The sequence below is a fragment of the Xiphophorus couchianus genome, chromosome 9 (genome assembly GCF_001444195.1).
Source record: "Xiphophorus couchianus chromosome 9, X_couchianus-1.0, whole genome shotgun sequence".
NCBI classification, from domain to species: Eukaryota; Metazoa; Chordata; class Actinopteri; order Cyprinodontiformes; family Poeciliidae; genus Xiphophorus; species Xiphophorus couchianus.
The window spans coordinates 12,089,800-12,115,223 of NC_040236.1; the positions used below are offsets into that span (position 1 = coordinate 12,089,800).

General features: G+C 38.7%; 3 protein-coding genes across 4 annotated transcripts; 2 read left to right on the plus strand and 1 right to left on the minus strand.

The window, feature by feature from the left end:
• The first annotated feature begins 539 nt into the window (after positions 1 to 539).
• Positions 540 to 16,987, plus strand: LOC114151528 (ceramide synthase 2-like). Its single transcript, XM_028028792.1, has 11 exons — positions 540 to 646; positions 2,025 to 2,201; positions 5,354 to 5,471; positions 8,368 to 8,486; positions 8,728 to 8,785; positions 8,884 to 8,934; positions 11,058 to 11,150; positions 11,409 to 11,537; positions 14,189 to 14,295; positions 15,149 to 15,305; positions 15,383 to 16,987. The coding sequence occupies exons 1-11, from the start codon at positions 633 to 635 to the stop codon at positions 15,584 to 15,586; spliced, it is 1,227 nt and encodes a 408-aa protein (XP_027884593.1). The 5' UTR covers positions 540 to 632; the 3' UTR covers positions 15,587 to 16,987.
• LOC114151527 (kelch-like protein 23) lies at positions 16,270 to 20,170 on the minus strand. The gene is made up of 3 exons (XM_028028791.1): positions 19,150 to 20,170; positions 18,024 to 18,435; positions 16,270 to 17,907 (listed from the first exon to the last, which is right to left on the minus strand). Exons 1-3 carry the CDS (start codon positions 20,132 to 20,134, stop codon positions 17,604 to 17,606), a joined length of 1,701 nt encoding a protein of 566 aa, XP_027884592.1. The 5' UTR covers positions 20,135 to 20,170; the 3' UTR covers positions 16,270 to 17,603.
• A 533-nt stretch (positions 20,171 to 20,703) lies between these two features.
• On the plus strand, positions 20,704 to 22,449 carry lsm7 (LSM7 homolog, U6 small nuclear RNA and mRNA degradation associated). Of its 2 annotated transcripts, none has more exons than XM_028026702.1 (4): positions 20,704 to 20,792; positions 21,040 to 21,130; positions 21,213 to 21,284; positions 21,987 to 22,449. In XM_028026702.1, the coding sequence occupies exons 1-4, from the start codon at positions 20,787 to 20,789 to the stop codon at positions 22,127 to 22,129; spliced, it is 312 nt and encodes a 103-aa protein (XP_027882503.1). In that variant the 5' UTR covers positions 20,704 to 20,786; the 3' UTR covers positions 22,130 to 22,449. The 2 variants fall into 2 exon arrangements, with proteins under 2 accessions (XP_027882503.1, XP_027882502.1); XM_028026701.1 differs by lacking the exon at positions 20,704 to 20,792 and adding an exon at positions 20,842 to 20,911.
• Positions 22,450 to 25,424: the final 2,975 nt, after the last annotated feature.

A 25,424-nucleotide genomic window follows, 5' to 3' on the forward strand; every position in this document is an offset into this window, starting at 1 on the left:
AGATATATAAAGATAGTAATAAAGAAAAATCAAAGAAGCACAAATTTTCAAATCTGCAGTAGTTCAAATATCCACGTTTAGAATGGCCAAGTCAAGACCGAAACACAAAATCTGGAGCAATAAACAAGAAAATCGTAGGTTTTCAGAAAATCTTGATCCAATCTGGCTAAGCACCTGCAAAAGGGAATGGAGAAAAATTCAGTTTCTGAAGGTTCAAGGCTGATGGAGACATTTTCAAATAGCTCCACAATGAATCTTTAATTATGAGTTGTGGCTACGTTTTTCTCTTTTACATCAATAAAGTGTTTGTGGATTAAAATTTTGAATTTGAACTGAATTGCAGTGAAAAGCAATTCTAGAAAGTATTGACTTGGAGAGCACATCTTTTAATTTTCGAAAACAAAAAACATGACAAAAATTACATATCAGGGCATGTTTTGGCTGGTATAATGACAGCGGCTTGTTGGTTTTGCGCACGGTGGCGAAACGTCAAAGCCGTAGAGCTGATGATAAAGTGTTGATGATGACGGAGCGTGTCTCTCCCCGCCCTCCGCAGACGCAGGGGGCGTAAAAACAAGCTCCTCCTCATCCTCACCCACTTGCCTCTGTTCGTTTCTCATCCTCAGCACATCATGAGCCTGAACAGGTGAGCGCAACATTTTTCCTGCTACATAGTGCTGCAATCTATTAGAACATAATTTAGATTTAAAAAACGTGGTTGAAGAAATGTCATTAGTGGCGGTGGATGTAACGGTGATGAGAGGGATGGGAGTCTCTCTGTGCGCTGAGGAGCTTTGCTGCTTCAATCCTTTACCTGATGCACTTGTTTCGGCATTAGACGCTCCAGTTTTGCTGACGTCGATCTACTGTCTTTGCCTCGTGCTTTGTGTTGCCAGCAGAATGCGCGGCAGCAACCCGATCAATATGAATCCTATTAGGGATCAGCTTTTGAACCCAAACCACAGGCTGCAGCCCCATTACAGGCCGGAGGAGTGAAGGATGTGATGAGATGCAGAAATTTGTAGAGGACGGGGTTGTCACAGTCGCTAAATATTGCCCCCTTAGAGGGAGTTACTACAAAATATTTGTGTGTAAATTTTAAAAAATAGTTGTGTAAATAACCCCAAATTAAGATCCTTGTTTGTTGTATCACTTTTATAGCGCGTGTTGCTTTTACTTCGTTTTATTTGTACAATAGTTGACTTCCGGTTTTTGATTTGATGCTTTGATTTTGGTGAGACAACTTCCGCTGCATATCTAATAGCTTAATGACAAAAAGGAACGGAATAAGTTGCAACAGTGTTTTTAAAATGTATCTTGTCATTAACAGCCCCCTTGATATAGGCACAAGGTATGTTTATTTTGTAAATAAGGATATTTCTAATATTAATTCGTAAAAACAAATTAATATTAGAATTAATATTTTATTGTATACAAACATAAGGTATAGTTTTTTAATTATTAATTTATATTAGTTGATATATATGGACGAGATGGTTGAAAAACTTATCATCGTATAAGCATTTCAGTTGATATCAATAATTGTCAATATCAATAATTATTGATTAGTTTTTTTTTTTGTTTTAAATATCTGAAATACTGCCAATCTGGTGGTATGACCTTTCCCGTCTATCCACAGTTTTCACTCAGTGCTGTTGTTTATTTTTAAGCAGTTATGAGGCAAACCTGAAACTGGTGCTGTGCAAGTTACTCCTGGTACCTAGAAACAGGTTATTACTAGGTAACCAAAGAGTGAGTTAGTTGCTGCCACCAACTTTGCTTATCTGGCTGTAAAAGGCTGAGCAGCTAAAATTTTTCCTCTGCCTACATCTACCAGAATGCCTTGCAGTTCTGGTTTAGAGTTCAAGTGAATATTCTATATATTGAATATTCTATCTCTTGATATGGATTACATCTCTATCGCAATAGAGCTTGTTATTGATTTATTGCCCTAATGAGGAATATTCTTTGGACGTCCAGAAGCTCTCTTGTTCAAAAGCATCTCCTTCTTTTCCTCTTCTCAGGATGGTGGCCATGTTGAACGAGTGGCTGTGGCAGGAGCAGTACTGGCTTCCTCCTGGCATCCGCTGGCAGGACATCGAGATGAGGGATGAGGACGGTCGTTTTCCTATGCCCAGGGATCTCCTCATCACGTTGCCACTGGCCTTTGCCTTTATAGCCTTAAGATATGTATTTGAAAGGTGAGATATCACTATTACTGTGCCTTTAGGCAGCACTTGTGCATGTGAATTTAAATTGATGTTAAGTATATGTCATGAAGGCTGTAGATGGAGGGGTTAGCTTTACAGCAGTTAGCCATGTCTTCTCATTCACGCTATATAATACAGGGTGTGGATGCATTTTATGAATGCATTTGATTTGTTGCTTTAGTAAGAGAAGTTTTTGCTAAAGCTAAAGATAGCTGATTATGTCGACTGAAAATGCCTGTGCAGCTTCTTAGAGAATACAATAGAAAGTGATTACTGATGGATCTTTTAAATTCTTGTGGCCGTCTGTCCATTCCACAGGTTTACCACAGGCTCCATTCATGTCTATTATCATGCTTTGTAATGCAATCTGGCTTTGGTTTAAAAGATTGGCACTTTGGTCTCAGCTGAGAGTTAGTCTGTTGATCAGAAGCATTACAGAGAGATGCTATATAGTAAGAATGATTACAAAATAAAATATTAAACTCTAATAACATAACATGCATAAGTATGGATGGTCAAGACCGAAAAGCTTAAGTTATAGGTGTTTTTTTTAATGTAGGTCTTGCTAAAATGGTGTAAGCAGTTTATGTCATATGTGGGGTAGAGAACACTCTTGTCTAATGATAATTTTTGGTTCAATTAGGGCCAAGACCAAAGCGAGCTTCTACCAAAGTGAAACAACAAGTCATTGCTATTTATGGAAATGCTAACCATAATGTTCCATCCATAACCTCTTTGGACAGTCCTGTGTCATGGTGGCACAACACCTGCCCTTAGATATGCACTGTTTTCCGTCATTCAAAGTTTAGTGTGCCATATTCCTCCTGACAATTAGTGCAACCCCTTCATTCCCTTCAGTGGCTAAAAGTTAACAGAATCCAGGCAGTGTAAAAATCAATAAATAGTATTTACTTAAACATTTAGTGTACAGTCCTTTACTTTTATATCAGATAGCTAGTCTGTCTGGAAATGCTTCAACATGTTCTATGCTCTGTATGTGTTTTCATCATGCATTTTGCATGCAAATACCTGCTGGCCTCTCGTAAAATAACCGCTCAATGCAAACTTGATGATCGTTTAGAACATCATTAAATAGTGTTTGCATAAATTTTTTTTATTTTATTTCTGTTGTTTTAAGATGGGGCTGCCCAGCGGCGCAGTTGGTAGCACTGTTGCCTTGCAGCAAGAAGGTCCTGGGTTACCCTAATCTCACAGCTCGATTCCCAGGGTCTTTCTGCACGGAGTTTGCATGTTCTTCCTGTGCATGCGTGGGTTCTCTCCGGGTACTCCGCCTTCCTCCCAAAGTTCTAAATTTTCCCTAGGTGTGAGTGTGTGCATGGTTGTTTGTCCTGTCTGTCTCTGTGCTGCTCGGCGACAGACTGGCGACCTGTGTGTCACCAGTCGCGACGAGAGGCGGGGTCGCCCGCCTCTCGCCCAGAACGTTAGCTGGAGATAGGCACCAGCACTCCTCCCGACCCCACTAGGGGAAAAGGGTGTTAGAAAATGGATGGATGGATATTTTAAGATGATTGAAATCTGCTTTGATCTTGGCCTCCCTGGTTAGCCATTAACCTTAGACTTTGGGTACCGCTACATTACCAAAGGCTGATACCTAAAGTTATGCTGCAGGTTAGATATTCACTTCTTGCAATGTTTTAGCAATACATCACTTCAAAAATAATAATTTACCCAATTAAGTTTATTGTGATGAAAATACTGACTGGACAGAAAGATAAATAAGTTTGTTGGGGCAGGTCATACTGAAACCTTCCGGTGAACTGGAGTCAAGTGTGAAAGCGACCAGATGCTGACGCACGTGATAGTCGATTAGATAGGAGTAAAGTTTTTTGAATACTTTTTCTAATCAGCTGCCTCATGATCTGAACTGCCTGAAGTGAAATGTGGCATGCTGTTGCACTCTGCCTTTAGCTGAACCTTCATAGGGTATTTAATATCAGAGAATAGTAACATTAGCTTTACATGGGGGCTGCACAGTGGCGCAGTTGGTAGCACTGTTGCCTTGCAGCAAGAAGGTCCTGGGTTCGATTCCCGGCCGGGGTCTTTCTGCATGGAGTTTGCATGTTCTCCCTGTGCATGCGTGGGTTCTCTCCGGGTACTCCGGCTTCCTCCCACAGTCCAAAAACATGACTGTAAGGTCAATTGGTTTCTCTAAATTCTCCCTAGGTGTGAGTGTGTGTGTGCATGGTTGTTTGTCCTGTATGTCTCTGTGTTGCCCTGCGACAGACTGGCGACCTGTCCGGGGTGTACCCCGCCTCTCGCCCGGAACGTAGCTGGAGATAGGCACCAGCAACCCTCCCGACCCCATTAGGGACAAGGGTGAACAGAAAATGGATGGATGGATGGATGGATGGAGCTTTACATGGGTAACAGGATGATAGAAGTATGTTACTACCGGCTTGTGCGTGTGTAGGTGTGTGTCTGTTTTGGTTGTGACAGACATCTGTGCTGTTTTAGTCCTTGTGTAGCATGATGGATGAGGTGGTTCTTCATTCAATCTTCTCAGGCTGCAGCTGTTTTCTGTCTTGAGCTTACCACATGTCTGTGTGTTTGTTATGTGCTCCTGTAATCTGAGACCGTGTGGCTCCGCACAAAGCCAAGCCGACCTTCTCATTCTCCCTGATCTGTCCCTTTATCCTCGCTTTGTGATGATTATCCCTGAGATAGAGTTACACATGTGATTATACTGCCGAACTGTGCACAGAGACGACCATTTGACAAAACGTCTCGCTCCTTCTCAGAAACTCTCATTGTTCTTCTGCTTGTCTTATCCCTCTGATTCCCTCTGACTGACACATTCACTCACACACACGTTCAGATCAAGTGAACGTGTTGAGATGCTGATATGGCATCTCTTGATGCCATATCAGCTAATTACTAAGGCTATCTTGCCAAATGTGGCAATACACCGATAGGCACAGCTCTACAAGCTGTCAGGAGTTGCATAATAAGCTATCATGTTTCCCTGCTCTGTACTGTACCGCAGATCCACACTGGGCAGCTGGTGTTGCTGATGAATGTCATTGGTCATGTCTCAGTTACAGCTTATCCAAAAATTGTCTTCTTTGTTGTGCATTAAGTGTTACAACATATTTAAAAAGTGATTTTTTGTTTCCTGTCCTCAGAATCATCGCCATTCCTTTTAGCAAGTGTTTAGGTGTGAAGGATCGGATTCGGATTCGAGCTCCGCCTATCCCAAAGCTGGAGGCCTTCTACGAACACGTCAGTCGGCAACCATCACAAGTTTGTACTCCTCTTCCTCCTGATTCATTCTCTCCACTTTGCAAAGCACAAAAACCAGTAATTCTGCTGGAGCATCCAGGTGGGAGAAATCCCAAACCTTCATCTCATATTAGAAAGCATTTCCACTGTTCTGGGTGTCTGGGATTTTAAAAATGTCAGGTTCTTCTCACAATGCTCTGGTCTGATTTTACACCACTGATTTTCCTTTTAATAGGGTTTTTTCTTCTGTCACCTGAGCCACAGTAGTTGTGTTTCCATTCACCATATAGTTACTTAATTGAACACGGCAATAAAAAATTTAAAAAAAGCTTTTTTTGCTGAAAAGTTTTTGTGCTAGGATGGGGTGGTTTTTCGGCTGTAACAGAATTTATGTGCAATCGAAACACTTTTCTCATCAAAAGAGATGTTTGGTTAACAGCTGGATGTTACCGCTGACAGGAAAGACTAAGAGAATGACAGGACGTGCTTGGAGGACGATGATGCTGCATGTTTTTTAATGACATTGTGTGAACAAACTTACTCACATGTGATTTTAATTGTGTTTCTTACTTAATGGAAACACCACAATTCCAAATTTTTGTTTTTTCAACATTAGCAGAATATTGACAAAGTTATGGACACATTTGCTATTGCAGCGCAGCTCGAGAATGAAAAACTACCTATTTCCTGGGGTCAGTGGGCAAGAGGCAGTATGCACCCTGGACAAGTTGTCAGTCCAGGGATTCCCCCAGGCTATTATAAGCCTGGTGGGCCACCAGGTTTTACTCTTGCCTCCACCAGGCTTAGCATTGTTCATTTATTATTTTATTTTTTTTATGATTGCCTATTTTAAAGATTTTATAGTTGGTGTTTAGGTATTAATCTCCCAGTCTTCCAAAAATGCATTGCTATCAAATTATATTTTCAAATTTCCTTTAAACATTTTTTAACTCAAAATCACAGTGGGTGGCTGGACGAATGCCATGAGCACTGGGCGTAGCAAGTTTTCTGGGGGAAACCCTGCAGTCTATGAACACAGACACACATGAGTGTGCAGAGTGACAAACACGCCCACACCTGAGGGCAAGTTTAGAAAACAATATCATCGAACAATGATATTTTTGACTGTGGGAGAAAGCCGAAGTACTTGGAGAGAGCCAGCAGCACATGGACGTGAACATGCAAACGCCATGCAAAAAAAAACCCGGGCTGGAATTTGAATCTAGAACCTTCTCGTTGCAAAGTATACCAACTGTGCCACCGCGCAGCAATGCAACACCAGAAAGCCCTATTTTAAATAGCTCTAGCCTTTTAATGGCTAATTATACCAAATAATTAACTAAAAGGTTGCACTTTCACGATTAAGAACAGAAGTAAGACGGTTAGAAAAAAGATCTCTGTTTAACAATAGTTACTGTTGACAAGCTGTTTGGAAATTTTTTAAGCAAATTAATCTGACATAATGGATCACTTTCTTTTACAAGACTGACGGAGTGGACACGGTGACATTTGAACTGAAATTTGATGGCGGTAGCGGGGATTAGCACATAGAGATGTACATGTGATGTGACAGTTGATGCATGGTTGCATCACTTGTAAGCTTTATGTTTCCTTGTTTCTGAAAAGGGAGCAGCTAATAGGCGGAAGTTTCTCAGGGAAAGTCAGTATTTTCAATATGACTCAAACACGACATGAGGTTCTATTGGGAACTACCTAATGTAGTAGTTCCTTTCTTCTTCTATTCGGAAGAAAGGAACACTTTCCAGAGCTGAATCTGGCTTTGTCTTTAAACATTTACGGTTCCAGATTGGCTGTGTATTTTGTTAACAGAGATGTTTTTAAGTATTGAAAATGTTATCAATGCTGTACATTGACAGTATCATTAAATTTTTTTAAAGAAGATGTGTGTGTCTCACATGGAAATTCTCCACGTGTTTCAGAAACAGGTGTAATAACAGCACCGCTGTTCCTGTCTTGACAAGCACAGCTGTGCATTTGCCAGAACAAGACATGACTTGACCTAAAAATTGGGATTTTTCCCAGCCCTGTCTGTCATGTATTTGGGTACATGAAAACATGTCTGCAGCTTGTCCAGCCACAAGCAATCAAACTCTCATTTCTGACCTATTTGCAATCCTTTTGTTTTCCTGTGTGCTGAGCAAGCAGTTGATTTTTGTTGATCTGTCATCTTAATTTCTGCTTGCATTGTACAATAAACATATTTCTTAAAAGGCATGCTTTTAAGAAATGCATAACTTCCAAAATATTGTAATTGTTTTATATTACGATTTGTGACAGCAGATGTAAAAAAAACAGCCAGTTTAAACGAGACAAATGTGGTGCCCTTACTGCTTTAACTGAGAATAACATCTCTTAACCTTGTAATTAGGTTTCACTCTGCTCAGACCTTTTAGCTGTAACAGAAGCTGGTGTACAGTATCAGGGTGCAGAAAAGGAGAGGGAGGCGTCATTACACTGACAGTGCTTTGAGCCACTCTCATTTCTGACTCAGCAGAGCACAAATGTTTACATTCAGCACTTCTACCTCTTTAGGGGTGCTCCACTTTAAAATGATTAAAGGGATCTAACTAATGCAGGCTTTAAAAGTCTGGATGACTATAAAAAAGATAAAATTCATCCATCCAATCAGTTGATCCCTTTTTCAGTCTGGCCACTGTAGAAATATCTGTTGTAAATTCTGAATAACATTTTGTAATAATAACTTTTCAAAAGAAAGGGAACTGTGGAGATGTGTGTCTGAAATGTGTGACATATAATAAATGTGATAAATATTTAGACATTTTACTCTAATTGTTAAGTAGTACAACTGTTAGCTGAAGCATTAAGAAGCTAAATATGGGTAGTTTAAGTTGAAAAACAAAACATTGTGTTAAACTGGCTTTTTGCGTGTGTTTAGAGTCAAGTTGTGAGCTTGGGCAGGCAGTGTGGACTCTCTCAAAGAAAGATTCAAACCTGGTTCAGACACAGAAGGAACCAGGACAAGCCCAGCAATACAAAGAAGTTCTGTGAGGCATCGTGAGTCACTCTTTTTCTTTTCCTTAATTCAATAAGTAAAATAACCAGCTTAGCACCTGGAGCTGCTTAAGTTTAGGATTTTTTATTGTCTGTAGAATTTCCATTGTAATTATTTTGTTGTTGATGTGTTTTAAATTGTAAGATTGCAGACTCAGTGTCACAAAGTATAAACTTTTCCATCAGCTTTTTCAATTGGATGGAAATGTTTAAACCTCTAAGAGATGATTATCAATTTGTGCAGCTGGCGGTTTGTGTTCTACCTCATCTCCTTCACCGCCGGACTCGGCTCACTGATTGATGTAAGTTTGTCAGCCTATTTTTAAGAGGTAATTATATATTCTTTAACTTTGTACTACTTTTAGAGTTGTATTGAATGATTGTTTCCTGGATCTTCCAGACTCCCTGGTTTTGGGATCACAAAGAGTGCTGGAGGGGATATCCCAAACAGGTGAGCAGGACATGGCATGATCCTAACACACTGTTATGAATAGAAGTTTTGCATTTAACGTATTTTCTGCAGCACTGTGTCAAATATACTGTGATTTGTTAAAAACTGTAACTCTGCAGACTATTTAGGTTAAAAATAGTTTAGGAAACATTCTTCAAACCTAATTTAGAGTAGATGAGTTTAAGTACCATCCAAAGCATTTGGTCACTGTGGATAAGAGATGAGGACACAGAGGAAGCAGGCCGGAGGGATTAGAGACATGCATTAGAGGAGATTTGTAGTGTGGAAGGAAAACCCTTATGGCATATAATCTGAAGACAGTGCGGCTAAAACAGAGTGTGAAACAGGAGGCGGCAGAGCTGAAGATGCTAAGACAGGAACTAAAATGGACCGATCGGTTCAGTGACGTTAGAAAAGGCTGAGAGAGTTGTGGGATGTGCAGAGGAAAATCAATGTATTTATTGAACAGATGGGTTTAAATAGAAACTGCAAAAGAAGAGGAATAGCAGAAGTTTGCAGAGACAGTTCCTGAACTGGACTGATGTGGGACATGGTGAGATAGTGGCAAATGATCTGAAGAGGCAATTCTTGCAGGAAGTAGCTGAATAAAAGCGAGAAATACAACAATACAACACAACATACAATGCAACATTGTCTTGGACAATGTGCCTGTGCAACACAGAATTAACGTGACAGTCAGAAAATATAGCGATCTTTTGATCAAACATACTTCTATTTAATAAAACTGATTGGTTGTAGTAACTTTTATTTTGATTAAAGAGTAAAACCAATTTTATTTTTTCTGTTTATCTAACATTTTTGAGGAGCAATTTTACCATCAAACAAAAAATTTAATAAACAGTTTTTACTAAGTGACTTCAGAAGAAATAGTCATAATTTTACATGTAGTTATTGGTCTTAGAGATCCAACAATGCAAAGTTTGGCACATATAACGTAGATTAGCACACGCCTTCTTACTGACTTTTATCAAAATTCCTTCCCCTCCTTCAGCGTCAACCTGCTTTCCTACGTCTAGACTCCCTTAAACAGTTTTAAAGCTAATATCTGTGGTGTGATGACAGCTCGGTATGCACGCATGTCGCCATTCCTTGCTGGAAGCCGCCCTTCTTCATGGGTTCATGACCTTGAATAGAAAACAGTAGAAAAGAAAAAGTCACAGCTCTCTCTATCTTCAGTTCAGACTTCAGGCCACACTGCGCTGCATCGAGTTGTCCGAACCCTTTTTTTCGATAAAGAATGTGTTTTGAGGATTGAATGTTCCCATTCGCTTCCTACTATTGTGTTTCTGCAAACACTCCATGTTGAATGCTGTGCAAGTTTTTTTTTTTTTTTTTTACTTGAGATAGTGCGCCACAATTTCCTTTGAATGAACCACGTCCTCTTGTTCTGCGCAGAATGGGAATAATGTTGATAAATGCCTTACATCGGAGCAAGAAGTGATTTGCCTTTAAAAAAATTTATATTTCTGTATGTTTTATGTCTACTCAGATTCAGATTCAGATTTATTGAAGTCCTAAATGGGCAATTAATGTTACCTCCTCTTAAAATCTGTTGTTGTTGGGTGTCCTTTAAACCCCACTATCCACCCTCAGCTATTTAGATTCTGTCTTGCAGCTCTACAAACACTTGCAGAGAGTTCCCAAAGCTTTGTTGAGAGAGTATATTTGTTTTACTGCTGCATGTCCAATGCCTTACAAACATATTCAGACAGCAAACCTGAGGGAGAAGGACTTCTATTCAGATGAAACCAAATTTGCAATATATGGTGAAACATCAACACTACACATCAAATTAATCACACTATTCTCACTGTCACACATGTTGGTGGCAGTATCATGCAGTGGGAATGAGAAAAAAAATGTTTGTTTTCCTTCCACTTTGCTTCCACACAAATATGTTCTACTTTTTGTCGGTCTAACACATTAAATGCTGATGAAATACATTTATATTTTTATTTGTAACGTCAACAGAACGTGAAAAAGTTCAAGGGGTGTGAATGCCTTTGCACACTATGAAGTTCCTCTGGCTGCGCAGATAAAGCTGAAAGGCACTGTGAATGTAAATGTTTGCTCATTGTGACTCTCTTCCTCTCATTCTTCAGCCTGTGGCGGACGTTCACTACTGGTATTACATCTTGGAGCTGAGTTTCTATTTGTCCCTGCTGCTCAGTGTTTCTGTGGATGTCAAGCGAAAAGTAAGAGCCTGACCCAAAAGCACTTTCACCTCACATACATTTAGCTTTTTGTTTAAGTGTCACAGTTCCTCCTCATCTAATCACTTGAAAAATTTATTTTATTTTTGTTTAGTAGAAATGTTTGTCTTATTGACTACTTTTCAAACAGTTTTTTTTAAAATAATGTTTCATTTTTCTGCACTTTTCTGGGTGAGTAACTTCACATTGATGAGTCTGTTAGGACTTTCATTTATAATATTTTCTGTGCACGTGTTTCAGGATTTCAAGGAACAGGTGGTTCATCACATCGCCACCATATTTCTTATCGCTTTCTCCTACGCTTCCAACTACGTGAGAGTTGGCACGCTAGTGATGCTGGTGCATGATTCGTCCGACTTCCTGCTGGAGGTAAAACCCCACGCATAGCCGAGCCTTTCAATAGCGCCTACAGTCAAGTTTTATCTACATCTCAACACAGATACTTGTCTGAGGCGGAGCAGAAGGAAACATTTTTTTTAAATGCAAATACCACCACTTGACTGGCAGTTCATTACCGTCACAGAAATCACAGGAAAGTTTTCTTGTGTATTTTTTGTCAAAGTTTCCTTTTTCCTTTAAGACATTCTGAAAAGACTTTGCAAACAAAAGAAGTCCTAAAAATCCCTTGTATTTAATACAAATAAATAATTTTTGTATGCTTAAGGGATTTGTTGAAAGAGTTATAACCTGCCACTGCCAACAAGACTTTGTCCTTGGTTTCAAATGGCTGGTTTCCTTAAAGTCAGTTGGCGCTGATAACATCTAAATAATCCAGGTGCCATTGTGATATCTGAGTTGAGGAAAGACGTAAAACTAGTTATTTTACCTCGGGCATTATTACATGATCAGTGGTCCTGAAAGGGTTTACAGTTCAAACTCCACATCTACATAAACTATATTTAAAGACACATATTTCGTTTTTCTTATTTTCTGACATTAAATCAAACTAAACATTTCCTGTTTTACTTCAGACAGGACTACCAAAGTTATTTCTATTTGCTAATGTCAGAATAATGAGAAAACCCTTCAAGATATTTTTTTTATAAATTCTTTTAAAAATCAGAAACATTCATACACTGAGATTACTTTGCAAATAACAATTCAGCTATTGGTTGAAGGTGTTAAAAGCTATAAATATCCACAGTGAAATAAATACTATACCCATATGGACTGAAAGTCCACTTAGGGATGAAGAAGCCAGCACTCCAAAACCAACATAAAAAGTCAGATTATAGTTTGTAATTGCTGTAATAAAGGACAAGATCTTAGTTTTTGAATACATGTTCTGATATTGGATGAACGTGACTTTTAAGATCTTTGTTCCAATTAGGGTAAAAAAGGGGAAATTTTGCAAACCTGAGAACGTCATCCAACTGTCTAGTACTCGAGTAATAGTGGCTGTGTTGTTTTGCTGTAGGAGAGACTGGTGCATTTCCCAAAGTAGTTCGCATTATGTGGAAACATTGAAGCAATTTCTCAAAACATGATTCCAGGTTAGGGTTAGGAATAAGTGTGTTTTCCAAATGGACCATGACTTGAAGCACACTGACAAATTAGTTATAAAGTTCCTTAAGTATGATAACGTCAACTTTTTATCTCAGTCTTATTGTAAATCTGGCTGTCCTACAACCCGATTTACACCAGCTCTGGAGGAATGGGTCAAGATTAGAGTTAACTGAGTCATATGGTTTAATGACAATGTTACCGAATATTTAAGCAATGTATATAAACGTCTGAATTAAAAAAATATTTAAGAAAAGGTGTTTTTTCTTATTAATCCAGAGTACAGCTAATGGAAATAAGCATGTTAATCTTAACTGGCAGAAAACATTTATATTCATTGTCAGGCAGTGATAAAAAAAAAAAAAACGTTATGGGTCTTTTATACAGTTTTGGTAAATATCTGGTTTCAACTTTTTCACAGCCACCATGACACGAGCTCTACTACTTCCATTTTAAACCTAAATTCATTTTGATGGTCAATGACCATTGGCGTGTCAAACATCGTCCTATTTCTTCTTGTGTAATTGAAATTTTAATTTGAACTTCTGGAAAATAGCAACATTTTGTCATGGTAGCACTGGTCAAAACCCCTGATATCTGGGATGGACTGCAAGCACCAGTCTTGTTCCTGTAGCTGCATCCTCTCCGTTCCAAGCCAATGCAACTACGAAAACTTAAGTCAAGACAAGTGGGAGGAATGGATGAATGCAACCCGAAGCTTGTATGTCAAAGGAGAAGAAATGTCTAGCTTTTACTTAAGTAACTTCAGTTCTATGATTGTGTACTTTTGCATCTACTGACTTGTTAAATTCAAGTGATTTACCCTGAGCAGTCCTCCGCTCTGTTTTTGTTCACCCTCTCCCCATTTCAGTTCGCTGGTTTTGTAGTCAGACTGAAGGAGGTGCACGCATCTGCATTTGAAAAGAACTGAGCAGAAATAGGCGCTTTTGTTGAAAGATTCATGATTGGCTCGCCTCCCGCCAGCAATTAGATTTTCTACAACTGAGCCAAGAGGAAGTGCAGCCACATTGTTGGAAAGTAGAAGCGTGGGTATCTTGACAACTCTCAGCAGTGAATGCTGAGCTTCTTTTTAGCTTTCATCCATGTGGTAAATCTTTGAAAATTCTCAACAAACTATCTGAATCACTGCCCTGAAATGTCAGGGGTTTGGTCTGCAGATTAAGTTGAATTTGTCAGCATGTATTTGTTTATTTTCCAATATTAAGCAATGGAGCGCAAAAGAACAATTTGATGTTCACAGACAGACCAAGCCGATAAATAAATGCGCTTAGTGTCTAACTTTTAGTTAATTCGTTTGCAGTGCAAAATGCTGTATCATGAACAACTTATATTTGCTCCATGGTTATTTCTATATGGTTATTTCAAGCCCTGAGCCTTTTTGTAATTCATTCTTTTGAAATGAAGTAATATAGAAATTGGACTTTACTGCAATTATGTTGAGGACTTTTGTATTAATTAACAAGTAAAAATACATTTGTCTTCTCTCTTTTTTCTAGTCTGCCAAGATGTTTCATTATGCGGTGTGGACAACGACATGTGATTCGCTGTTTGTCGTATTTGCTGTTGTTTTCCTGGTTACAAGGCTTGTGGTTTTTCCTTGCAGGTAAGACTGCATGTCACTTTTTCCTTTACTGTGAAGTTAGTTGTGGCATAAAAAATATGGGAGCTGACATGGAAAGAACATGAACTAAATAGATGTTGTAACACATGTAGTTAAAATGTTCAGAGTTAATGCAATTATTTAACAAATATTTCTGCAAGCCATCATGTGAGTTTAATGATGATAGTTGTTCAAAAAGTTATGAGTATATCTTTTAATCCAAAAGCATAATCATGCATTAAAACGTGATTTAAATCAAACCTGTAATCGAAGTAAATTTATTTTCTGGGCGTAGAAATACCATATCCAGAAGTAGAAGTCACAAATAAAATCTTGAAAGCTGCACTTGGCACTCAAATTTTTTTGTATAAAATAAATGTAACAGAAACATTGTTTTTGGAATATGGTGTATGTTTAAAATTGATCAGAGTGTCTAGGAAGTTTTAATGTAATAACATTCTTTTTCTGCATGGTAAAAACATTATGTTTTGGTAGCAACTTTACAAAATTGGAGAGATAACAGATCTTCTAATTTAGCTACTGTAGATGATCAATACCTAATATGACACATTTTTATCTATGAATAAATATACTCAAATTTTCTGTTTCAGATCAGAAAAAAAAATACAAGTTATTTATTCATACCTTAATAAATAAGTGGTTAGTGAAACTGAAATGAGAGACTTAAAAGTTGCATTTTAAATACATATATTTATTTATTAGTCATTGACATAGTAAAAAGTAAAACTAAATTTAACAGATTTGTATTTTTGGGTTTATATTGTGAGATTTCACGTGGTGAAACGTCAAACTTGGTCTCGCTGACTGTGTCTTCACACTGTGTCTGATTTTTCAGAATTGTCCACACCACCATGGTGGTGTCCCGTGACTTTTTCCAGCCTTTCTTTGGTTACTATTTCTTCAACGTTCTGCTGTTAGTGCTGCAAGGTCTGCACATCTTCTGGGCCTACCTCATTCTGCGCATGTTATACAAGTTTGTCTTCACGGGCAAGGTGAGTACCTTTAAATCAGCAATGTGACGGAGGTACTGGGCGGAGAAACGTTTATGACCATTACGTTTTACATGCAGGTGGAGCGAGACGAACGCAGCGATGAGGAAAGTGAGGTGGATGAACATGAAGAAGAGGAGCCAGAAGGAAAAGAGGGTGAGAGCAACTACAAGCAAAGGAAGGAGACTATCAACTCCAAGCTGACATTGCTGGCTAACAACTGTGTCCTAAACAACCTGACCAACCAGAGGAATCTAAACAGCAGGCTGCGTAAAGCCAGATAGTGGATCTTCCCCCCATTCTGCTCGCTGGAGAGAAACTCAATCTTTTGTTTTATTTCAATACAGATCATTAACCGTTACAGATCAGGGTAGGACTCAAATCTTTTTTGTGACAAAATAGAGAATCTTTTCATGAATGATGGTAGAGATTTACAACCAGTCTGAGACTTACAGGAAACATAATCAGTCACTTAATAAATCAGTCAGAACAAGGAAACTGTAAAATGTATTTCACATCTACCTTAGTTTGTACATATCTTGTATTTATGTTCTGCATTTTATTGTAATAACTTGTTTGTAAATATCTTAATTAGTGAGAGGCCCCTTTTTTCTTCCCTATTTTTGAAGCGCTGAAGGTTTTATATGAAATATAATTGTTGTTTGTTAAGGTATATATTTAATTGGGACTTATGTAAGGATTGTTTTTTATTTTAATCCTCATTAACATCTTTGTAGTTATTGTACATATTTAATATAAAATACAGGTCATAGGACAAGAAGCTCTTTGAAACCACCTAAGGTTCATAGCAGTTCTAAAGAAAATATTTTTAGTAATATTTGATTCAGTTCTTTGTTTCTATTTGTTTACTAGACATATGTCGCCCCCTGGTGTTTCAGAAAACGCATATACTTGTCAAGAGGAATTTTTTGTGAATGTATGACACTGCAAAAATTGTACTGCTTGGTTTTTTTTATGTTTACTTCAGCTATACTTGTTTATTATGGTCAAGGAAGCAACATTAGGGTTTGTTGTTGTAGTTTGAGCTGGTATTTTACTTTGTTCCTTAGGCTGCTGGTTTTACACTAATTTACTACAAGAAATATGAATGAAGTCTTTGTACTGGTGCTTTTAATTTTACTGGACAAGCATTCAACTGTGAGTGATGTGGTCAAAATGTCTTGCATACATCATAAAAGGCGCGTCCACTCAGAGACGCTTGCTGCTCAGTTTAAGGCCTCAGATGAAGAGAAGCGTTTCCATTTGGTATTAGCAACTTACTGATAGAACCAAGCATGCATTTATACAGTGAAGTGCACAAGCCGGTGTCTCCACTGCTGCAAACAAACACTGATATACTTTATTATTCACTAATCCTCTGTATGGGTGTTCACTGGAGCTCTCAAAAATGACTGGCTGCATTCACTGTGCACACATGGCACATCTGCTGCTTTTCTACTGTATCTGAAAGTTGTACAGTGTAAATATTATAGAGGGGAGGTTAAAATAAAAAGGGCTGATTCACTGAATGGTGTACATGCGTTGAGATCCTATTGAATATTATTAAATTATTGTTTTAATGCATTTATAAAGCGGTTACTCTTGACTATTCTGTAGTGAGTGCACATGGATGTTTTGTTTACTGAGTGGCTTGTTGAAAAGTTTAATAAATGATCCATATTTAATAAGTCAGACAATTTTTATTTGTCCAAATTTGAAGAAAAGCTATTTGTTATATTAACTTTACCAAACTTAAAGGGCATTGCATTGCCACTTACTTGTATTTTCAAACTTTTTTTTGCAAGTAAATCATGAAAAGGGTTGCATGTATTTGTATTCTGTTATGTGTTATCCTCGTCAAATCCAACTAGAAACTTGCAGCAAGACGTAAAAATTACTGTTCACAGACATTATTCTTCCAACCTGAGTGAGCTTGAGCTATTTTTGCAAAGAATTGTAAAATATTGGTATGTATATAGTCCAAAAGACCACAAGCTTTAATTGCAGTGAACGTTTGTTTTATTATTGATTGGGGGTGAATACAAATACACGCCCAAGTCATCTGATTTTAAAGCTTTTCACAACAATGTATCATTTTCTTTCAAGCTATTTGCAGTTTTATGTTGGTCTATCAAAAAAAATCCAATAAAAAGCATAGAAGTTTGTTGTCAAAATGTGCTCTAATGTAAAGAGGTTAAAGGGGAATGAATATTTTTGTAAAGCTCTTTAGTATAAATCACTTTTAGATCGGTTTTCCGAAATAAAGACTTCAGATGTATCATTTTATTTAACAAGATTAAATCATATGACCATCCTCATGGTGACACATCCTCTAAGGGGCAAAGGGCAGGGTATGGCATCGTCTATCTGAATGCAAGTGTCTATGTACGGGTCCAACAGCACCATGCTTGGGAGTGCTTTGTTGCTTTTCCTCTCGCTGACTAGATAGATCTGGCCACTGACGTTGGTACAGCCGCAAAAAAACTTGTTCTCCAAACACTCTTCTTTGAGTATCGTCCATTCATCAGTCTCCATGTCAAAACGCAAGGCTTGGCCTCCAAACAGGTAGAGGGCACCATTGAGCTTAGTGGCAACCAGGTCATACCTGAAAGAGAGTTTAAAAATAAAAATAAAACATTTTTTTCTGTTTGAAATATAATTCTTTAATCATTTCAGTTTAGGAATGCGAGAAGCATAATCTGAGGAGTCATGTTTACTCACCGTGGAAACGGTGAATTGGAGACTACATCCCACTGATCCTCCTTCGCCTCATATCTCTGAATTCCTGCATACACATCCCCATTTTCATCTAGACCACATGCAACATAAATACACATTCCCAGAGCAGCTGTGGCCGCCCTCTCCACTGCCCTGACCATGGGGTTCACCCCCTGCCAGCCTTCCTCTGACCCCAGGACCAGCCTCTCTACGTCAGCCACGAGGCCTTCATCCATGCTGCCGCCCAGCACATACACAGCTGAATCCAGCCCAATGGAGCAGTGACTGTGTCTGGATTTCTGCATGGCTGGACCATCCAGCCAGCGCTGGTTCCCACATTCGTATATCCTGACCCAGTCCACACTGAACCACAGCACGTCTCGGAAGTAGCCACCTGTGACGACCACATTGTCACCTAAGAAAATTAGAAAATACATCAACAAAAATCCCAGTAGAAAAGAATAGTCTGTAATGTAGTTTTATATATTTCATGTAAAGGAATTAAAACAATTTCTTAACAGTGCCCCTTGAATATTTTTATTTATTTTCACTTTACAACCAAAAACTTCAACTTTCTTTATTGGGATTTGATCAAATAAACCAACACCAAGAAGTGTATGATTATGATGTGAAAGGAAAATGTAAAATGGTTTTCATATTGTAACGTGCTTTTGTATTCAACTCTCTTTACTCGAATACCTAAAATCAAATCACTTCTCTTCTGAAATTATCCAAGGTGTAAACAGAGTTCACACATGTGTCATTTAAGGTTAAGTTTAACTTATGGGAGTTATTTGCAAAGAAGAATAGGCAATAATTGTATTCACTATGTGTACAATACTTCACAGGAATTTCAGCTGGTAGGTTGCCAAAGCAGAATCTTCAAATCGTTATTAGTGTAAGTAAATCATCAATCATCATCCTTTCACTTCATAATCATGCACAACCTTGTGTTGCTTTAATAATACCTATAACATACATTGAAGTTTGCAGTGTGATAAAAAATTACAAGGGCACAGATCCATTAATAGGGATGGAAGACACTGTACATCTTATAAATTTAGGCCTTAATTTTAGTATACTCATCAATGTGACAACAGTCATTATAATTTTATCACACAAACATTACCCACTGCTGCGACAGAGTACTCAGTTAGGTTCTTTCTCTGCAGAGGTGAGCAGCTTTGCCATCTACCACTCTGAGGGTGAAACTGATACAGAGCCTGTTCTTCCTTATCATGAGGTCCACCCAGGATATACAAAGTCTCGCTGGCTCTGGTTCTCCTCATTGATGTTCCCACTGACCAAGAAGGTGGATAATATTCATTGAGCTTGCTGATGAGTCTGGCTCTGGGGTCAGAACTTTTCATTTGGGTCAAAAGCTTAGAAAGGAAAGGTAAAGAGAGAGACTCGGGTCTCACCAGCTCAATCAGCTCCAGGAAATGTTCCTCTCGTTTAGGGTCAGATGACACCCAGTGCATGGTGGCCTCCAGGGCCTGATCATCTCTGAAGATGGCCAGGTCATCGCTGGCAAGAAGGTCTGCTAATGTCTCCTTTGAAAGGCGCAGGAAGTCTTCTTGGGATGAAACTGCAGAGAAATGTGTGAGCGCCACCTGTCGTGCTGCGGTGTACAGATGAGTACAACCAAGCTGCCAGGCATAGGCCATCATTCCCAAGCAGTTGGTGAGGTGCAGCTCACGCTCAAGGAACTTGCAGCACAGCAGTCTGGGTCGCTCCAGCTGCAAGAAGTCTGCTGTCTCCAGGATTCCCAGAACATTTTCTCTCTTCAGATCTAGTTTGTGTGTCTTGCTGTACTCCATCAAGACCTTAAAGTATTGCAGCTCTACCCCTTTGATCTCCACATGCCTTTTGTTGCTTTCCACGCCACAGCCAAAAAACAGAGCCCTGAAGTAAGGGCTCTGGAGCGCCAGATGGTGTCGGCTGACATAAAAGCTCTCTCCTACCACCTGCAAGGTAGAGTCAGGAATTGTGTCAGGCTCTGAGGCTTCAACACAGAGGGCAGATTCATCCGGCTCAGTTTTGTTTTCTGGTTGAGGGAGAGGATTCAGTCTACAGCTTTCAGACTCCTGCTCACTGTCAGCTTTTCCGGCCATGTCAACACAGCCAAGCCTAATGTCTGTGTCCCACTTCACAACCCAAAACACCAACTGGTTCTCAGGTCAAGATTATAAATAGACTCTGCCCTGTGACTGATCTGGAAGAGCAGAGATTCCACTCCACCAGTAGAATAAAAAATAAATAAATAAATAAAATATAGGTGCTTTACACTTAAAGATTAAAAGTTTGTCCTAGTAATATCCTAATTGAAGTTGCACAAGAAATTATAACATTAAAACATGTTTTTAATGTTTAAGTAATATTATATCCCGCTACAAAAATATGTAACGTTTGGTTTAAAATGTAATTTTTTTATTGAGGAAGTCTGTTTTTGTTCAAATGTGATAAATATAGCCCAACGTAAAGAGAACGACACGAAATATTAACATTTGATTGTAAAAAATATTGTTAGAAAAATAAAATGTTCAAGTCTGAGGAAACATGTTCTATTTTTTATTGTTCAATTGAGATATTAAAATAAAGTAAACGTTTTAAATGAAAAATGCATGTAAAGTATACACGCTTAGACATGAGTACGGATTTATTTCTTGGCGTACACTTCTCATGACGTCACCCATTGACGCTGAGCGATTTGATTGGTCTTACGTTCCTGGCGTCATGATTTAACTTCCGTGTCACGGAGCTAACATGGCGGTGAGTTCGTTGCACGTTTGCTTTCGTTCTAACATTTATTTAATCTGTCAAATTATAAAACATTATCGGATTTTTTGCTAACCTGTAAGCGTGTTGAGATGAAGAACGGGTTTTCCAGTGTAATTATACAGCTGCTTTGTTTACATTTATGATCACCTCTGTTAGAAAGCTACTCTCATGCTAATACATTCTGACTGTGAGCGTTTTGTGATTTAAAAACAACATAGCCAAACTTTGGTGTCTGCAGGACAAAGAGAAGAAGAAGAAGGAAAGCATCTTCGACTTGTCTAAATACATCGACAAGACAATTCGTGTGAAGTTCCAAGGAGGAAGAGAGGGTAGGTGGCTTATATGTGCAGATGAGCTAAAGGTATTCAGTCAGGTTTTAAATGCACCGAGTGTTGTCTCTTTGTTTCTCAGCCAGCGGCGTTCTGAAAGGGTTTGATCCACTGCTAAACCTGGTGTTGGACGGCACGATCGAGTATATGCGAGGTAAGTAGACACGTTTTAAGGCTTTAAAGCTACATGAGAGGAGTTTAAATAACCAGTGGACTGCTGGCATTTCATCTCTTGCTCAGCCCAACATTACTTTGTATTTAGTTCTGCATCCAGGGCAAAAAAAGTCGCTGATATACAGCCATTGTAAAAAGGAAGAGCTCCCTTTTTCAAAGTTTTATGCATACACATAATGGGTTTTGCTAAATAGTGAATCCATGTGATGCGTGTTTTTCTTTGACTGTTTTGCTGTGAAAATAGTTAAGTGTTGTCAGAAGGTTTTGGTGTAAGGCACGTGATTTGTGGTTATAAATAAAGAGGGCAACGAAGTTCCTAACCAGAAACAATGTCCATATTTAAAAGTAAAATTTATTTTTAAGATAATAAAAAGAAAAATTCAGTTCTGCAAATATTTGTCTACAAGTTAGGTTTATTTTATTTTTTGGACAGGATTGACCATTGCTGTTCCTGGAGAAACGAGTCAATTATATCAGATCTCTTTATGCAAAAATTGTTTTTGTCTTTATTTGCTTACTTCTATGCAAAAGAAATCTCCTCAAAAGGCCAAAAACCTTTTAAAATCTGATCTTTGTCATAAACCTCTTTTAATGCACACCCTTAATACAAAGTTGAACACAGAACTACTTGTCTGATTTCAATCTGATTTTTGTAGTCTGAATTCGGTGTGAATCTGTGTAGATCCAGATGACCAGCTGAAGCTGACAGAAGACACCCGGCAGCTGGGGCTGGTGGTCTGCAGAGGAACCTCCGTAGTGCTGATCTGTCCTCAGGATGGCATGGAGGCCATACCAAACCCCTTCATACAGCAGCAGGATGGCTAACTCTCTCGTTAGCTGCTTAGTGGCACATATTTGATCTTTTTTGTTTGTTCATGTTTTCATTCTTTCTTTTTTTTTTTTAACCCGTTACGGGACAGTTCTAGTTCATAAAACAAACCTGTTGACTTAAGTTAAAAATCCACCACAAAATGAATCAAATGCACTTCACCTCTACTTTTTATGTAGTGTGCAAATGTTGCAAAGTTTTGTTTGTAAAGACCCCAAAAGTCTGGGAAGTGTTAACGTGACAATTTTATTTTATCTGTAGTATCTTTTATAATTCTTTGTTTTTGATAAGAAAATAAAGTGGAAAATCTAATTTTGCTGGGTGTTATAAGTCACTTTTTCTGTACATATTTACCAGAAAAGCAAGGCTCTGGCATGAGTAGTTGTTTGTACACATGCATCTTTAACACAGTGATATAATTCAAGTGGTAACTCTTAATTTTAAGGATAAAAGGTTACAGCTAAGATGTTAGTCTACTTAAAGTAAATGCATGTGCAACCTGGTCTTTGGTGCTCTTGCATTAATTACTGGGTCAATGCTCTGTAACATGGAACCTATGGTTTCTTTAATAGCTGCCTCTGGCTCATCTACATCACTTAACCTCTGTAGGTTTAAAGTCAGTGGGGACAGGTGCACAGTCCCAAAGGAAAACGTTTATCAGGATTCATTAGACTTAGACTTAGACTGACTTTATTGTCATTTTGCATGCACAGGGTGTATACAGAACAAAATTTCATTGCATATGGCTCAGGACAATGTTTTGAGCTTTCAATGTTGTGAGGTTACTCCAGAATAAAATAAAATACAGTATAAAATATAAAGTGCAGGACTGACAGTAAAAAGGAAGTTATTTAGCTCTGTACATGTGCAAGGTGTAAAGTGGAGACCAGATTTTAAGTGCAGTCCAGTTAAGAGTTCAGCAGTCTGATGGCATGTGGGAAAAAACTGTTTCGGAACCTGGTGGACCTGCACCGGATGCTGCGGAACCCACTGAAGCATAAAGTAAACACATTTTTCCCGGTGGATGACTTAATAGACTTTGGAGCCTTGTTTTCCTGTTTCAAATTTAATTTAATCTGAAAAGAGAACTTTAGAAAACTGAACCATAGTCATTTCATTTTAATCATTAGTCCAAGAAAGACCATTCTGCCCTGTCTCTGATTAAGGAGTAGTTTGACGTGGGGAACACAACAGCCAAAGCCCATCTCACAGTTACGTTTGCGTGGGTTTCACTCTTAAAACGCCCACTCCTTATCTCTCCTCCAAACTTGAATATCGACTTTGTTTCATATGTTTGAAGACTACAGTAATCCTTTTTGCAAATTGAAAATGTGTAATTAATCTATGTAATATACAAGTCTGTTTGATTTGCGTTACTTAAATGAATTTATTGAAATGTACCTGTGGTGGTTCCCAGAAGCGGTGAGCTCAGTGACCTGTCAACAGACCACTGAGTTCACCTTTTCATGCAGTAACAGAAGAATTTAATGATGATCTTTAGAGGGGAGTTTCTGTGTTTGAAGATAAGCCATTCAAGCTTGTCCACACACAAAGACACATTTGTGGTATTAGCCGCTTTAAGACAGAATCACTTTAAGGAGGGGCGAGAGATTAGGTAGCAATGCTTATTTTTGGATTGTTCCTTTGAAGATAACATTGGTATGGATGTCTTAGTGAATAAGAGGAGGGTTTTTTTTCTAAAAGAGAAGCCTCGGTTTGAATGGAATTTGTACTGCTAACAGAAGCTGTATTCCTCTGCAAGTCTCTGATGGGTTTTCAGGAGCTATGAATAAAAATGGTGGAATAAAAAGGCCAAATTCCTTCAGGCTTCGCTCCTCCTCTGCTGCTCAGTCACTGTGTCAATAGAGTACAAGCTGCTCTGTTGGAGGAAGGCAAGGAGCTACACTAAATACCTGCTTTTTGTTATTTACCACATTATAGAGCGCCCACTAAACGCTCTTTAGTGGGCGTTTTAAATTTTCCTCCAAACTATGGGAGATCACAGGTGACAGGAGGAACCCCTGTGTACACCTGGGTGGGACCAAACAGGATCAGGACGGATGGACAGAGAGCTGAGCAGGGATTTCTGAGGCTGAATTGAACCTGTTAGAGTAAACAGAAACGGTGAGTTTCCTGAGGCATAAGGACCTGACCCACCCCCAGCTCGGGGGCAACAAATAGCGGACCTGCTTGGCCCAATTCCCCCTTGTCTTCCATTTGTGCCTCTGTTCCTGAGAGAACTGCGGGTCATCTTTGTCTTCGCCTCGCAGAATAATGACAGAAGAAAGAGGTGAGTGCGGCTGCTGCAGGCAGCAGAAAGTCCTGGCTGTTTTTATTGTTGCTCAAGGTGATCCTCATTCAGTCAATGAGCGTAGAAAGACATCATTCAGAAAAAAAACAGTTTTGGAACATCTGGTCCATTTATTGGTGAACATCATGGCCTCTGTGGTATTCTTTACGCAGACCTCAGCCTGCACTTCTTAGTGGTTTGTTCTCAAGAGATTTCCTGTTTTTCAATCAGCCGTTTAAAAAAAAGATGTTTAAGAATTAAGCTTCAAGTTTCAGAAAGGCGCACATTGCAATTTAAAATCTAACCTTTTTATCAAACAAAATAAAGCTCTCTAGTTTTTGATTTGAAATACTTTTCCTACTGGGTGGGGTTTAATTAAACTTTTTTCCTTCATTCCTTCACCCTACAAATTCTTGGCAAAACCTTTGAAGCTAGGTCTGATTAAATGAAGAATGTAAATACTCACATATTCTTAAATAAATGTCTGGACTTTGAGTAGGCTATTCTAACTCATGAATATGCTTTGATCTAAACCAGTGTTTCTGAACCCACTGTCTTTCATGTTTAAGAGCCTCAGCATGCATCTAGTGCTGCTGAAGCCTGCAAATCAATCCTTTATTTAAGTCAGGTGTGTTACAGGAAGGAAACTTCCAAAGACCAGGGTTGAGAAACATTGATCTTAACCGGTTCATTGTTGCTTTGGCTGCATGTTAAGGGTTATTATCCTGCTGGAAGGTGGGCCTATACTCCAGTCATGACTCTTTTGCTGCCTCCTATAAGTTTTCTTTCAGGACTACCTTGTATTTAGTCCCCTCTTTTATTCCCATCAACTTTGTCCATCTTCATCTTGTGTACTGATCTAAAGCATCCTCATAGCATGATGCTACTAACACCATGTGTTATTGTGAGGATGGTGTGTTCAGGCGGAAATGCAGCATCAACTAAACAGCATTAAACATGTAGGTCACAAAGTTCCGTTTTGTCTCATCTGCGTCTTGGCT